Here is a 15,575-nt window from a genome sequence, read left to right as displayed (position 1 = left end):
TTCAATGAACTCTCGTCGGCATTGTAACGAGGGGGTGGATTGTGCACACTTGGAAGGTTGTCCTTATAGTATGCTGTTGTGAAGTTTGACACCTCCTCCATAATGAATGCCGCTGTCACGGACGCCTCAATTTTGGCTTTATTTCTACACTTTTTGCGAAGAACCTTTAGACATCTCTCGATTGGATAGCACCAACGGGCCTGCATGGGACCCCCCCATTCGTGCCTCGTACGGTAGGTGTAAAATCAAATGCTGCATCGGCACGAAGAAGCCGAGTGGAAAGATCTTCTCCAACTTGTAGAGCAACACAGGTGCCACTTTCTCTAAGTCAACAACCACGGCTCGAGATAACTCCTTGGCACAAAGCTGATGAAAGAAATAGCTCAACTCTGCCAGCACGCACCAGACATTCTCGGGGACATATCCCTGGGTCATGGCAGGTTGAAGCCATTCAATCCATATGTGGTAGTCATGACTCTTCATCCCTAAGACTCGCATAGTAGACAAGTTCACTCCCCTCCTCAGATTCGCCGCATACCCATCAGGGAATATTAACGTCTAGATCCACCGCAATACCTCCTTCCTTTCGTCCTTTTTCAAGACAAAATCAGCATGAGGCCTTTTCCATTTCTTGCCGGGCGTAGGAGGCTTCATCACTAGCTTTGGTCTATCGCACAACGCCGCCAGGTCTAGTCTAGCCTTAACATTGTCCTTTGTCTTATTAAGAATGTCCATGAGTGTTGCCCAAAGTGCCTCGGCGACATTCTTTTCAGTGTGCATTACATCAATGTTGTGTGGAAGAAGGAGGTCATTGAAATAGGGGAGCCTAGTCAAGCCCGATATATGAGTCCACATGTGATCCTGACCATATCTAATAATACCACCTTTGTTGTCATCAATTTTGAGAGCCTCTATCTGAGCACGGATCTCGGCGCCGGTCATCATCTGAGGTGCAGGGTCAGTGACTTGAACACCTTTCATGAAGTTCTTGATGTCTCATCTGAATGGATGGTTAGAAGGGAGGAATCGACGATGTTGGTCGAACAAAGAGAACTTACCACCCTTCTTCAACCAATTGAACCTCATAGCTTCCTTACATACTGGGCATGGGAACTTCCCGTGAACACACCACCCGCAGAATATGCCATACGCTAGGAAGTCATGCAGGGAGTACTGGTACCAGACATGCATTTTGAAGTTCCTCTTTATAGCTCGATCGTATGTCAGTACCCCATTTTCCCAAGCATCGATCAATTCGTCAATCAGAGGCTCCATGAACACTCCCATATTATTCCCCGGGTGTCCGGGAATTATGAGCGATAGGAATACGTTCTTGGGTTGAAACATGACGCTGGGGGGGAGATTTAGGGGGATCACGAACATGGGCCAACAAGTGTACGGGGCCGCCATCATTCCATACGGATTGAACCCGTCTGTTGCTAGCGCTACACGTACATTTTGAGCCTCCTCAGCTTTTACCAGGATGTTTACCATCAAAGTGGACCCATGCATCACCATCGGATGGATGTACCATCTTCTCAGAATTGTATCTTTTGCCATTTTTGTGCCATGTCATCTATTTGGCGGACTCCTCTATCATGAATAGTCATTGAATCCTCGGTATGAAAGGAAGGTACCGTAGGACCTTCTCAGGGATATCAAGCTGCTTCTTCTGGCCATCACTAGAGTCTACCTCTAGAAACCTAGAGGATTTGCACTTTGGACAGTGCGTTGCTTTCTTGTGTTGTTTCCTAAATAGGACGCAACCATTCGGACAAGCATGGATCTGTTGATACAGCATCTTCAGTGCACGAAGAAGTTTCTGTGACTCATACATGTTCTTCGTCAGAATGTGACCCTCTGGAAGCAGGGTCCCAACAACTGCCAACATAGCATTGAAGGCGTCTCGACTCAGGCTATACTACGACTTGAACCCCATTAGGCGTCCAACGGCATCCAGTCACGAAACCTCGGTCTTTTTGTGAAGGGGCTGCTGTGCCAAAGACATCATGTCGTAGAACGCCTTTGCGGTTTCCTCTGGTTCCTCCTCCATTCCTTCACCAAACTGTGCCTCATGAAAGTCATCCATCATGTCTGGTACCCCGGCATCACCATCAAAATCCTCGAGGCGTTGTCTCACCACCTCCTCTCTCATACGATCCGCTTCACCATGGAAGATCCAGCGGGTATAGTTTGGTGTGAATCCAAACTTGCAAAGATCTTCCCCCACCTTCTTCCTATTTTTTTCTTTTCCTGTTGTCACATTTGCTACAGGGACACGGCATCCGACTCGCCCCTTGAGCAGCCAGGCCAAATGCATGGTCTAAGAAAGTAGAGGTATTGCACATCCATTCTGGGGTCATCTTTGCGTGGCCCGTGTACATCCAGTCACGGTTATCCATCCTCTGACATATATATATATATAAGCGGGTAATAAAACGAGCAATTGCATCTACATGGTGTTCGTACTATCTAATAGGTGAAGGATAGGTCCTCATCCCGCCCGCGGATGCGTAGATGAGGTTAGTCTCCATGCTCTACTCCTATCCGAGATGGAATTTCGGCGGCACCTCCCCGCTATTCTCCTGATACACGTCCTGGTAGGGAGAGTGTGTATCCGGAGAACAACAGGGAAGAGCTACCGAAACTTGGTCTTGGACCGGAGCAGACCATGGAAACTAACTCATCTATGCATCCGCGAGCTGTCCAAAAAACGTGGGCAATCCAAAACAGATACGGTCGTAGATATGCAAAGATCCGCATACCTACGACTGTATCTCTTTCGGACGGGAGACGCCTAACTGGGTTACACGATCTAAGACAATGATACGGGAGGAGGGCTTATTTATACCTAGGGTGGCGGTGGAGTCAGGCTAGCGGGGTAGTGGCGAGTCAGGGCAGTGACAAGGCGATGCTGTGCAGGCAGACCCACAATGCCGACGAAGAGGATCGGGGTCGCCGAGTCCCCTCTGACGTGCTCTTCTCTGCAAAAGAAGAAACACAATACTATAAGTTGAAAATTTCGGCAGAACCTCCCCTATACGGGGAGGTTTCCAAAACCTGCAAGAAAAAACCGACATGATGGCCGACAACCACATATCAAAGGAACAAATACGGCACGATGGCCGATAGCCAGATATATATTAATCCACCACCAACACACCACCACCACGACCACACCACCACCACCACAACCACCACACTACCACCACCACCACCACCATGACCACACCACCACCACCACCACCTCCACCACCACGACCACACCACCACGACCACACCACCACAACCACAACCACCACACTACCACCACCACCACCACCACCACACCACGACATCCACCACAACGACCATGACCACACCACCACATCCACCACAACGACCACCATTGCACGCCACCACCACCTACACCTACACCTACACCTCCTCCTTCACCAGCATTGTACACCATGAAGCGAGGGAAGGGCATACCTAGACGTCGGAGGCCACAGACGACGTGAGGGTCACGGACGGGGCGGGGCACCTCCTCCTCCTCTCTTCTCGGGCTCCTCTCTTCTCTTGTTCCCCTTCTTCTCTTCCTCCCTTTCTCCCACCTTCTGCTCGGAACAGGGGCGGGCACGGCAGACAGCGTGGACGGGGTTGGCGGGTGGTGCGGGGTCCTCCTCCTTCTCCGGTGGCTGGCGGATGGCGCGGAGGTTCTCCTCCTCCTCGGGGCGGGCCGGCCGGTGGGCGTGGGCGGGCGGCGCGGCCGGGGAGGGGCACCTCCAGCGGGTTGAGGCGAGCGGCGGCGTGGGGCTCCTCCGGTGGCCTGCTCCTCCTCCCTCCTCCTCTGGCGGCCGGGGGCTGGGGGCGCGCGGGGTGGCGGTGGTGGGGTGGCCGGTGGTGGGGTGGCGGTGGTCGGTCGGCGGGCGTGGGCGGGCGGCACGGCCGGGGCGGGGCACCTCCGACGGGTTGAGGCGAGCGGCGGGGTGGGGCTCCTCCGGTGGCCTGCTCCTCCTCCCTCCTCCTCTGGCGTCCGGGGGCCGGGGGCGCGCGGGGTGGCCGGTGGCGGGGTGGCGGTGGCAGGGGCACGCAGGGTGGCGGTCGTGGGGTGGCCGGGGCCGAGGGCCAGGGGCGCGCGGGGTGGCGGTGGCGACGGCCGGGGCAGCACGACGCGGGGCGGGGCGGCGCGGGGAGGCTAGGCGGCGGTGCTGTGTGTGGTGTGTGTGAGTGTGTCGGCCGGGAGGCCGACGTATTTTTTTTAACCGCCCACAGCTTTGCCGAGTGCCAAGATCTATGGTACTCAGCAAAGAAGATTCCCTCTTTTTATTTAAAAACTTTGCCGAGTGCCCGGCGTTAGGCACTCGGCAAATAATTAAGTTTGTCGAGTGCCACGGATTGGCACTCGGCAATTTATTTTTATTTTGGCCACCAATTATTTTTGGTAGCCCTACAACAGTACCAGGAACCACATATTCAAATTTTGACTGATTTTTTCTATATTTCATTAGTTTATTCCATTTTGCTGATTTTTTTCGAAAAATACGAGTTTGAACTGCAGGTGCATCGAATATTGGATTTGAATGATTCGAAAAATGACATTCATGTTTGTGAGTGTAAGTTTAGGCCACATCCAGGAACTGACCTGAAATTTCTATCAACTTGCTCACGGGGCAACGCCACCAAATTGCGTGCGAGTTGTTTTTTAATTCCATAAAATGCAAACGAAATCGAAAAAACATGAAACTTGTGGAGATGCCGTGTTATCGTATGCGAGGCTGTAGTAAAATTTGAGAAAGTTTCGAGCACGTTGTCACGTACCATGCTTACAAACCAGGGCATCTCCACATGTGTCGGCGTTGGGTCCGTTATGCCTCTGACAATATTTGCCGAGTGCTCTAGTTTGCCGAGGACCTGACACTCTGCATATTAAGGTTTGCCGAGTGCCTATATTTTGCCGAGTACTAGGCACTCGGCAAAATAGCCTTTGCCGAGTGTTTTATTTTGCTGATGGTTGCACTCGGCAAACTGAGTCTTTGCCGAGTGCTCGATATATATTTGACACTCGGTAAAGTATTCGACACTCGCTAAATTAGCAGTTTCCCGTAGTGATTGTTAGCTCAGCTATTTCACCCTGTATTTAGGATTTTAGATAGATTAGGGCTAAAAAATAGCTGGCGTACCATTAGAGTTATGTATCAAACAGGAGACCATAATATACTTCGCTTATCACATCACAATTTGCTGGGTTGGTTATGTATAGCTAATTAACAAGAGACTGATGGATGCATGTACACGCGCATAGATGAGGGAACAAGAGACTGATGGATGCATGTACACGCGCATAGATGAGGGAGGCTGCTGATGGGTCGGGCCGGGGGCGGGGTCGGTGATGAGCACCACGGAAAAGAGGAAAAAGCAGGAGCAGCACAAAAATAAGGCCACACAGAGACAGAATGGCGCAGGCCCACTTTTCCATGCTTTTTCTCTCTCTCTCTCTCTCGCTCGCTGAGCCGGGCGGGCCCCACCTGAGCTGAGCCTGAGTCCCCGCTCTACTCGGCCCTCACTCATCATCACTCACTGATATCATCCCTGTCCCCGTCTCAGCATCCCTTTCTCTTTCCTCTCTCCCTCGCCGTCTCCTTCGCCTTCGCTTCGCTTCGCTAGCTGATTCCCATCGCCATCGGCCTCAGCTCCCCCGGCCGCCCCGACCTCCACTATCTCCCCGTCCCAGTCCCAGGCTCCCACCACCATCCACCATCCATCCGCAGAGACCGGCCGCAAGGGGAAAGCACGCAGCGAGAGCTGCTAAGAGAGAGGGGCAAACCCTAGCACGCACAAACACTGAGACACGCTTTCTCCGTCCGATCCATCCATCGCCGCGACGACAGCTAGCATAGCATAGCATCTATCTCCGCCGCCGTACCCACCACTACCACCATGATCTTCCCCCCTGCCTTCCTGGATTCCTCGAGCTGGAACGATAACCAGGTAATCCTCCGCTCCTGCCGTTTTCAAATTCTCTATCGCGATTTGCATCTTCGGTCTTCTCCTCCTTTCTTTCTTCTTTTCTTTCTTTCTTGCTTGCTTTCTTTCTTTCCCCAAAGATTTTATTCACTCTCTTTTGAACAAGCTACTAGCACGAATAATCAAAAGGCGGATCGAGAAAGATGCAGGCTTGCAGCAGCCTGCAGCTCCGTGATATATATTATCTATTTGCAACTGACTAATACTAGCTAGCAGCTCAAAAGAAGAGAATAATCTACCTAGGGCTTGCTAAATATTCTGATCCAAGATTACACTACATATATATACTATATATATATCATCTGCTAGCTAGTTTAGCTTCGTAGTATATACTTGGCCGCCGCTTGAATGAAATTCTTTCTGTTTCCTCCCTCCTCGATCGATCGATGCTTTATTCATTTATTCTCGTCTTTGTTTCGATTTTGTAGCATCATCAACAGCAGCAGCAGGAAGCCCACCACCAGCACCAGGTTGCAGCCGGCGGCGGTGGCGGAGGCGGCGACGCCAATCATGAGCTTCTCCAGCAATCAATCATGGGGGGAGCGCTTCCCGATGGAGGAGGAGGTGGTGGCGGGGGGCAGGTTGGGGGGCCCGCGAAGCCCATGTCCATGGCGGAGCGCGCGCGCCTCGCGAGGATCCCGCTGCCGGAGCCGGGGCTCAAGTGCCCACGCTGCGACTCCAGCAACACCAAGTTCTGCTACTTCAACAACTACTCCCTCTCCCAGCCGCGCCACTTCTGCCGGGCCTGCCGCCGCTACTGGACGCGCGGCGGCGCGCTCCGCAACGTGCCGGTCGGCGGCGGGTACCGCCGCCACGCCAGGCGCGCCAAGCCCAAGCAGCAGCAGGCGGCTGCCGCTGGCGCCGGGACTGTGGCGTCGGCTGGGGCCGCCACTGCCGCGCTGCAGGCTCCTGCTGGGTCCACGGTGTCGTCGGCCGCCGCCTGCACCGCGACGACGACCAACGCGCTCTCCGGCGGGCCCGGTGGCATGCTGGGTGGCGGCGGGCTGTCCATGCTGCCGCCGCTGCTCCGCCTGGCCGACTTCGACGCCATGAGCCTCGGATCCACCTTCTCCGGGATATCGTCCATGGGGAAGCCCGGCTCCATTGATGCCTACTCGCACTCGGTCGGCGGTGCTGCTCTGGCCGGGCTGGAGCAGTGGAGGGTGCAGCAGATGCAGAGCTTCCCGTTCTTGCATGCGATGGACCAGGGCCCGCTGGGGCCACCTCTGTCCATGGCAATGGCAGCGCCAGGGATGTTCCAGCTAGGTCTAGACACTAGTGATAATGGCCATGGCCGTGGCAGCGGCGGGGGAGAAGACGGGTCATCCGGCGGGGAGCTCCATGTGATGCAAGCCGCCACCAAGAGGGAGAGCTACCCGGCACCAAGAGGCATGTATGGCGATCACCACCACCACCTCGCTGCTGCTGGTGGCTACACTTCCTATTCCACCAATGCCGCTACAGGCAACCATCTCTTGTAATGGCTGATCGATCGAGAGCTCAACAATTCAGGTCCAGCTAGCTACAATATGCTACGATCGTGTCGGCCGATTGATCGATCGATCTTCGTTCGTTCCTACAACTAGCTAGAGATAGATGAGTGTGTGTGATCGATGGTATTGTGATGATCATCATATAGAAAAGGTTAGTAGCATGCATTTGCAAATGTTTGCTTCACAAGAACTGGAGAGCCGTGTGTCGGATCATGCACAAATATTATTATCATGAGCTGCTAGTTATTAGCTGCTTGCATGGTCACTTTGTTTTATGTTTCTTCTTCTTTTTATTATCTGATCCCTTTATTAGGTTTCACTACTACTGTCGATCATTTGGGGTGAAGTAATGTGTACTGCTGTTCATCATTTTGTTCATGAAAACACCTATCATATGTCAATTATTCCCCCCTTTTAACCTTATATTTATATACAGTTCTCTCTCCAATCTCCATACATGCATGAACAGCCGTGTTCATTTTTTTTACTGTAAATGGGAGTATGATTGGTGAATTTGAGCAGTGGTGCAACTGCATGGGTTGGCTAATCATGACAAGTAAACAACCAAGTTGCATGTGTTCATTAATTTGACCATCATATATATGGTATATTTGTATCATAGGAGAAATACTGGAGAAACATATATAGTCAGAAGAAATGAAGCGCATAGAATCATCAATTTCATGCATACATGCTGTTGGTATATATACAGAGTTTAGATGTTTCCCGAGCATGCAATATTAGTACATAAATAAATCTATTAATATTTGTAGGCTATATATATAGCTACCCATATATATAGTTAATTAATTTATAGTGGCATATGCAAATATAGCGTCGTGTAATTACTCTAGTGTTATTCGTGCAGAAAAAGGGGTGTAGTCAAAGAGCGGGCTGAGGCCCATTCAAAAGTGTGTGTCTTTTGCTTGTTTTTTACCTTTTACTTTACCATCTTTTTACAGTGATAGAACGTACTAAAGCAAGCGTGATGAAATCCAAGGTCTTTTGTGTTCCATGAAGACCATCTTGCTGAGCTCTGCACTGCACATATATATGTGTGTGTGTGTGTGTGTGTGGGTGGGTGGGGGGGGGGGGGGGGGGGGGGGGGGCTAGAGATAGATAGATACCCTCATGGCCTCATCTGACTATATATAGATATATTCCTAGGTAGAAGCTGTGTTCTTACTTGCAAATTACAGGAACATATATAGGGGGGTGGGGGGGGGGGGGCTAGACTGAGATAGATAGATAGATACCCTCATGGCCTCATCTGACAGGCCCCGTTCGCTGGTCTGAAACTTGGCTGAAACTGGCTGAAAACACTGTTCTAGCTGAATTGTTGTGAGAGAAAAACACTGTTCCGGCTGAAAAAAAAAACCGAACAAGTCGAATATAGGGTAAGCCGAACAGGACCTATATATAGATATATTCCTAGGTAGAAGCTGTGTTCTTACTTGCAAATTACAGGAACATATATATATACACAATAAACTGCTGATGATAAATTTATTACACACATACGACAGGTGTAGAATTAAGCTAGCATTAGCTCAAAAGTAGTATCATGTACTAGTATTAGGGTCTGTTTCGATACAAGCACTACTACAAAAATAATTTGTGGCAACGCCTCACTTTCTTTGTAGGGGCGGCTCTATATTGAGCCGCCCCTACAAATGGTTGCCAAATGAGCTGCCCTTACAAATAGATTTGTAGGGGCGGCCGATGTTATCAGCCGCCCCTACAAATGACCTGATTTGTAGGGCGGCTCTATATCCAGCCGCCCCTACAAATCAGATTTGTAGGGACGGCTCAATATTGAATAGTCCCTACAAATAGACACGGAGTATTAAAAATGAAGCACTAAAATTCAAATTTTATAAACGACCTCGGATGGAGAAATAACCAAAATGAAAGTTGTATATCTCGAAAAGTTATGAAACTTTGTAGTTGACAACTTTTTAATTTGAAATCATCTTGTCAAGGAAAACTACATTTGAATTTCTAAAAAATTGAAATTTTAATTTTTTAAACGACCTCGGATGGAGAAACGGTAAAAATAAAAGTAGTAGATCTTGAAAAGTTATGAAACTTTGTAGTTGATAACTTTTTCATTTGAAATCATCTTGTCATGGAAAACTACGTTCGAATTTCTCAAATTTGAAATTCAAAATTTTTAAACGACCTCGGATGGAGAAACTACCAAAATAAAAGTTGTAGATCTCAAAAAGTTATAAAACTTTGTAGTCGACAACTTTTTCATTTGAATTAGTTTAGGGCCTCAAACAATCAATTTATGCTTAGTTTTGTATAATATGTGGGGAACCAAAATGGATTGTAGACATAAGTTATCGTGAGGTGCGGTGGTAGAGGAGTTTGCGTGCGAGCGAGAGATTGCGGGTTCGAATCCTGGCCGACGCAAAGTGTGCAAAAATTATGAAAAAATGTTGCAACCATTGAGTGGGTGTGTGGCTGCCGGTGGGGACCTCCTCAGATTAAAAAATTTGCTATTTTTTGCCTCTTTTTTCATGATTTCTAGAAATTAATTTATAGGGGCGACTCAATATACAGCCGTCCCTAAAAATCGATTTGTAGGGATCGCTGATAACACCAGCCACCTCTGTAAATCAATTTGTAGGGACGGTCTGGGAACCACCTCTACAAATGCATTATTTGTAGAGACGATTGGGTAGTGGCGGCTAGGCAAACTGCCCCTATAAAGCCTCTAGAGCCGCCCCTACAAATATTATATGACATAGTGAAGGGCTAATCACTAGATAGGTAAAAATTAGCTCAAATTAGCTCTAGTGCATCCAAACAGGAAGGCTAATATTTTAAACAAATCTTTAACTAGTTGTTAGCCATCTAGCTAGTCAATCTTGGCCAATTTAAGCTAATTTTTAGCGCAACGATTAACTAGCTCTAGCTCATTAAAAAAAACCTTACTCTTAGCGTGCCATGCAAGAGTGTCGTCATACGATACCGGTAGGAATAGGATATTAAAAATTAATATCTTATATTATAGTTGATACATGTAAGGACAAGATAGATGCTCATGATGCATGGCACTGCTGGCATAGAATAAAGGAAAAGGAGGGGGTCCTGAAAAAGAAAGAGAATTGTTCATGAGTTTGTGATGGATCTGCTAGCAGCAGAAATATGATATGATATATGACACGTAAACCACAGCTAGGTAGGCCACGCATATATCAATGTGTGGATGATCTTAGAATGATTCGAGGACGACATATATGTATATCTATATATGGAAGAGCGAGCGAGAAGGACGAGGAGGCCGACGACGGCCGGTGAAATGGGTAGGTCGGTAGCTATATATTTGTCTTAAGACAAATATGTTATATACTGATCAGAATACATGCATGCAGGTTCTCGACTTTAATCAGACTGATGAAAAATCAAGAGCCTGCCTACATGCATGCTGACCAGCAGGATTGTGGATATAGCAGATCAGTATATAATATAGTTACAGGCATAGAAGTTTGAGATGGAACGACACTGAGAAAGAGAGAGCAGTAGCAGGATTCGTGCTTAGAACGAAGCAGTATATGCAGAGTGCAACGGTGTTCCCAAAAGCACGAGGGCCGGCCGGCCGGCAGAAGTGCAGGTACGTACAGGAAAGCGAAAGGAAGCAAGGCAGCAGCAAAGCAAGCAGAGCGTACGAGAGAGATGCATGATGAGAGAGAATGTAGAGAGAGAGAGAAGGACTAGGAGGAGCTAGCTAGCTAGAGAGATGCATGCAGCTGGTATCTAGCTAGCTATAGTAGGACGAAGGAAGGAGAAGGGTCATGGTGGTGGTGGTGGTCGTCGTCGTCGTCTGGGAGGGACTGGGAGTAGCTAGAAGAAAGATAGCTGCATGCATGGTGGATCGGTAATGGCGCCCGCGGGAAGGCTGGCGTGGCCCGCGCGGGCGTATCGGAATTGTTGGAATTGGAATCGTCGGAAGCGAGCGAATGGTCCTCCAAGATCTGGACCGAATTCTTGATCTTGATTTGCGCATGTTAGTCGGAGGGAGGAGATGATGGAGGGAATCAGATTCTCTCTGCTTTGCGCTGCTTGCCTTTGGGGGTTGCCTTTGCTTTGCATTGGGGCTGCTTTCTCGAAGGCCTAGGGAGCCCTACTGACCCACCCGCCCGGCCTCTTCTCTCCCCTGCTGCTCATCTCTCTCTCTCCTCCTCCTCCTCCTCCTCCTCCCAGGAGGAGCAATCCAGCATGCAGTCCTCACTCCTGTTCTCCCCTTTGGGGGAATAAAGCCACCATGCACATGCACTCGTGCTCCCACAATCCTCTTGCATGCATCAACAGACATATAACCCCCCTCATCTCCTATCCTATACAGTTACTAGTCCTCTCCACAGTCCACATAGCAGTGACTACTGCTGAGAAAGATCTAGACAGAGAGAGTACAGTACTACCTCTGTCTCTAAAAAGATACAACTATGAGTTGCATGTTAGTTAGAGTGCTTTACGTTTGATAAAGTCTCTAGTAAATAGTATTCACATTTATAGCTCTAAATTAATTTATTATGAAAAATACATTTCGTAATTTATCTAATGATATTTATTTGATATTATAAATATTTATATTTTTTTATCTATAATTGGTCAAACTTAATATACTAAAACATGATGCTGTTTTAGAATTGTTTTTTTTTTTTGGGTGGGGGAGTAGTATAGTTGCACCATGCATGCATGCATGTTCCATTGTTGCATGTATAGTTTTCTTTGTCTTCTTTTGGATTCCTGATGTATTGATAGATAGATGAGGAATGGAATTCAATGATTTAACCCATGCCTACGTGCGTGCGTGCGTGGAGGACAATGCAATCGACAAGCATAGCACACATTTATTCTTTATTAAGGTATCTCAGCTCGCATCAGATTTCCATCGATCATCGATCCATATCCATCATGTTGCCAGGCAGACAACTGATCGATTGACTGACTACTGCCCTCCACATTTGTAACTGCACTGGCTTACGTACTGAAATCTGAAATGTCTTCGATATATATGTACCTTCTTCTTGGATGGCGATATATATATGGCATCGGTTCCTTTGGAATATAATGTCCCCGTACCTTCATATGCTTTCATCAGCTCGCTGTGTTGGAAGCAAGCACGTCTCCAACCAACTCCAATACTGGCTCTGAAGAATATATAGTACTTACTAGTTGCAGTGGAAGACAACGGTGTCGATAACAAGGAATATATTTAAGTTTTGTTTGGAGGAATAATATCGAATGATGTCTTGTCTCCAGCGTCCTAGGAATATTATTGCTTGATATAATGCTTCCTCTATTTCAAATTATAGGTTGTGTTGGCTTTTCTAAGTACACAGTCATGTTCGTTTCGCTGAAATTTGGCTTATGCTGATGTTTATGCTGATTTGTTGTGAGAGAAAAACGTTGTTCATTCACTGAAAAGTACTGCTAAAGTAGTGCTGCAGAACAGGGTTGTATTTAGATATAGGGTATGTCTAGAGATACATAGCAAACAATATGTATCTAGGAAAGCTAAAGTAACCTACAGTTTAAAACGGGCGGAAGTATGTAGACCTACGCCATCGAGTGCTCACCACTGCTTTGTGCTAAATAGAGTCTCCCCTCCCCACAAACCCTACACCTTTCTCATGCTAATCTCAGTTCTTGGCACGAATTTGAGAAAAGGGGGGAACGAAACTTGAATTGAAGGTTGCAAGGTTCATTTCAAAAGTTATAGGGTGTCCCTTTTTTGTTGCATTTCAAGTGTTGGTGTGTAAGTGAATTTTATCATTTCCCATCGTATATTAGGATTGATCTTAAGGCTGCACTTAATAATTATCTAAAATTTGAGCGGATAAATTATAAATCCGAGTTGAAAGAAGAAATTAAAGGCAAAAGATGTGGGGAATAATTCATCCACTTGTTCCATGATTCTAAAACCTTATGGTGTCCATCTTGCCAACGACCCATCTTTGATAGCACCCAATTAGCTGACGCCAAAAGTGAAGGGAGGTCCAATGTTGATGTGACGCCGATGTATATCTAAGGTTAGGTCTAACTAGGCTAAAGACCTTGTTATCTTCCTTCATCCAGCAGCTCGAGGGGAATTTTCTTCTAATTCTAATCTTGCTAGCTATGCAAGAACAGGTAATCACTAGCACAACCCAAAGTAGCTAGACCCCCTTGGCTAAGGTTTACAATTTTGGCTAAATTTTGTTCATTTAAAAAAAATCAGCAAAAGTTCCCCAAAACAAAAGTCAAGGTGAATTTTCTCGTACTAGTTGTACTGCCCCCTCCCCCTCTGATTTTTCTATTTACTTTTGAAATAAAAACAGTAGTACGAACCCTAGCCCTGGCATGTCACTAGCTAGTGCATATATGTACCCAATGGAAGTTTCAAGGCCGGGCGGCTAATTCAAGTTTTGATATAAATAATCAGTGTCAACATAACCATCGTGACTAAGTTTTTTGTTTGAGAATAAGGTCAAAGTTATAATATTCAGGTATTATTGTTGACTTCACATGTCTGAGTTCAATTTTTTCCCTATCCTTATGAGCACCTCCGAAGAACTGACTTGGACAGGCAAATCTCGAGATTGATGAAGTCACCACAGACGCCTCGCTGTCGATAGGCACGTCACATATTATTGAAAGAATAGCGCCGTTAAATCTTGAAATAAATCTAGGAAAATACGAGTACCCGTGTCAAGTCAGGGACTTGAACCTGGGTGGGCAGGTTCCACCACAAGGAACCCAACCAGCTGAGCTACGCTCAGTTCGCATGTCTAAGTTCAATTTGATAACAAAGGATATGCGTGGAGGTTAATTAGACACTATTTAGATCCTACAAAGTGGCATGGAATTGAGGTTGTGGTACTTAGGCTTTAGTAGATAGGTCTTTGAATTTCCTTCCGGTCATACTATAAAGGAGGGAATAAGGAGTAGTAGCTCACCCATTCACATTCACTTCTCTTAGATGGTTCGTAGTGGTAAGTCCATCCACTTCTTGGAGAGTCAAATAAAAGGAAGAAAAAACCACTAGAGTGAAACCCTCCTACTTGGCTAGCTGAGCTTCCTTGGGTAAGTCTTGTGGAATCCCCAATAAGAAGACGTGCAGAACCTTGTTTGAATATGCTGATTCGGGTTGGAGAATAAATACCAACTAGAGTGTACTTGAATATTGTGCAGAAGAGGAACTACTTGCCATGTTCGTTTGACTGATAAGTTATGGCTGAAAGTACTGTTGGCTGATTTGTTGTAAAAGAAAAATAATATTCGTTGGCTAAAAAAGTACGACTTATAAGCCAAGCAAATATGGTGACTATCCCCTTGTGGATGACTACTGAGGAACAACGACTCTCTAGTACAACCTCAAAAGAAAATCGAGTCCTCCTAATCCTCTTTCTAAATTCCACATTACTTCTGCCATTTTCAGTTGTAATTTGACTGGTAGCTTTCACAGTACATTTCTAGAATTCCCACGGGCCATGGCTGGGGTTGGAACTCAGGAGCAAAATAGTGTGTTTGTTGACATGCTAGAAACCAAGAGCATGTAGGCTAAGGGTGGGTTGATCTCTAGTTTCTACTAGTTGTCATAAAAAATTATTTAGAACCCTGTCATGGCAGCTGTCGATCATCTTTCGCCACTAGAGTAGACAATTATGGCAGAACTGCTCGAAATAACACACTTACGGAGGCGCTTATCTTCCACTAGACACTAAGCACCCCGAAGGTGAGCTACATCAGGTAGTTCTATCGAGCACACCACGAGAGAGAACTCGAAAATCCACATTTTTCCATCAGGATAAAAAATAAGAGGATAAAGCTTACAACATGCTTAACCATTTCTTATATCTCTTTTAATGCAACATCAGAGTATTACACCAATTGATTATAACAGCGAATTATACAATGTTATCAGAGTTTTCAGTGGAAATCAAAATTTAGGTAATGACAGTTCAAACGATAACACGAGGAGCATCTATATACATGGAATGATAACAAATTGTAATTATTTCCTTTGTAAAACAGTTTTGGGTGAAAGTTATAAATAACTCTATGTCCGCATCGTAAGGAAAT

The 15,575-nt window shown here is 46.8% G+C and overlaps 2 protein-coding genes across 2 annotated transcripts; both read left to right on the top strand.

Annotated features, from left to right (window-relative positions):
* Positions 1–3,684: 3,684 nt before the first annotated feature.
* Positions 3,685–4,209, top strand: LOC136515198 (uncharacterized). Its single transcript, XM_066508865.1, has one exon. The coding sequence runs from the start codon at positions 3,685–3,687 to the stop codon at positions 4,207–4,209; it is 525 nt and encodes a 174-aa protein (XP_066364962.1).
* Positions 4,210–5,599: 1,390 nt separating this feature from the next.
* Positions 5,600–7,939, top strand: LOC136517695 (dof zinc finger protein DOF3.6-like). Its single transcript, XM_066511337.1, has 2 exons — positions 5,600–5,970; positions 6,435–7,939. The coding sequence occupies exons 1-2, from the start codon at positions 5,920–5,922 to the stop codon at positions 7,485–7,487; spliced, it is 1,104 nt and encodes a 367-aa protein (XP_066367434.1). The 5' UTR covers positions 5,600–5,919; the 3' UTR covers positions 7,488–7,939.
* Positions 7,940–15,575: the final 7,636 nt, after the last annotated feature.

This window comes from Miscanthus floridulus, chromosome 17 (assembly GCF_019320115.1).
Source record: "Miscanthus floridulus cultivar M001 chromosome 17, ASM1932011v1, whole genome shotgun sequence".
NCBI lineage: Eukaryota > Viridiplantae > Streptophyta > Magnoliopsida > Poales > Poaceae > Miscanthus > Miscanthus floridulus.
This window is presented reverse-complemented; position numbering and strand designations above follow the sequence as displayed.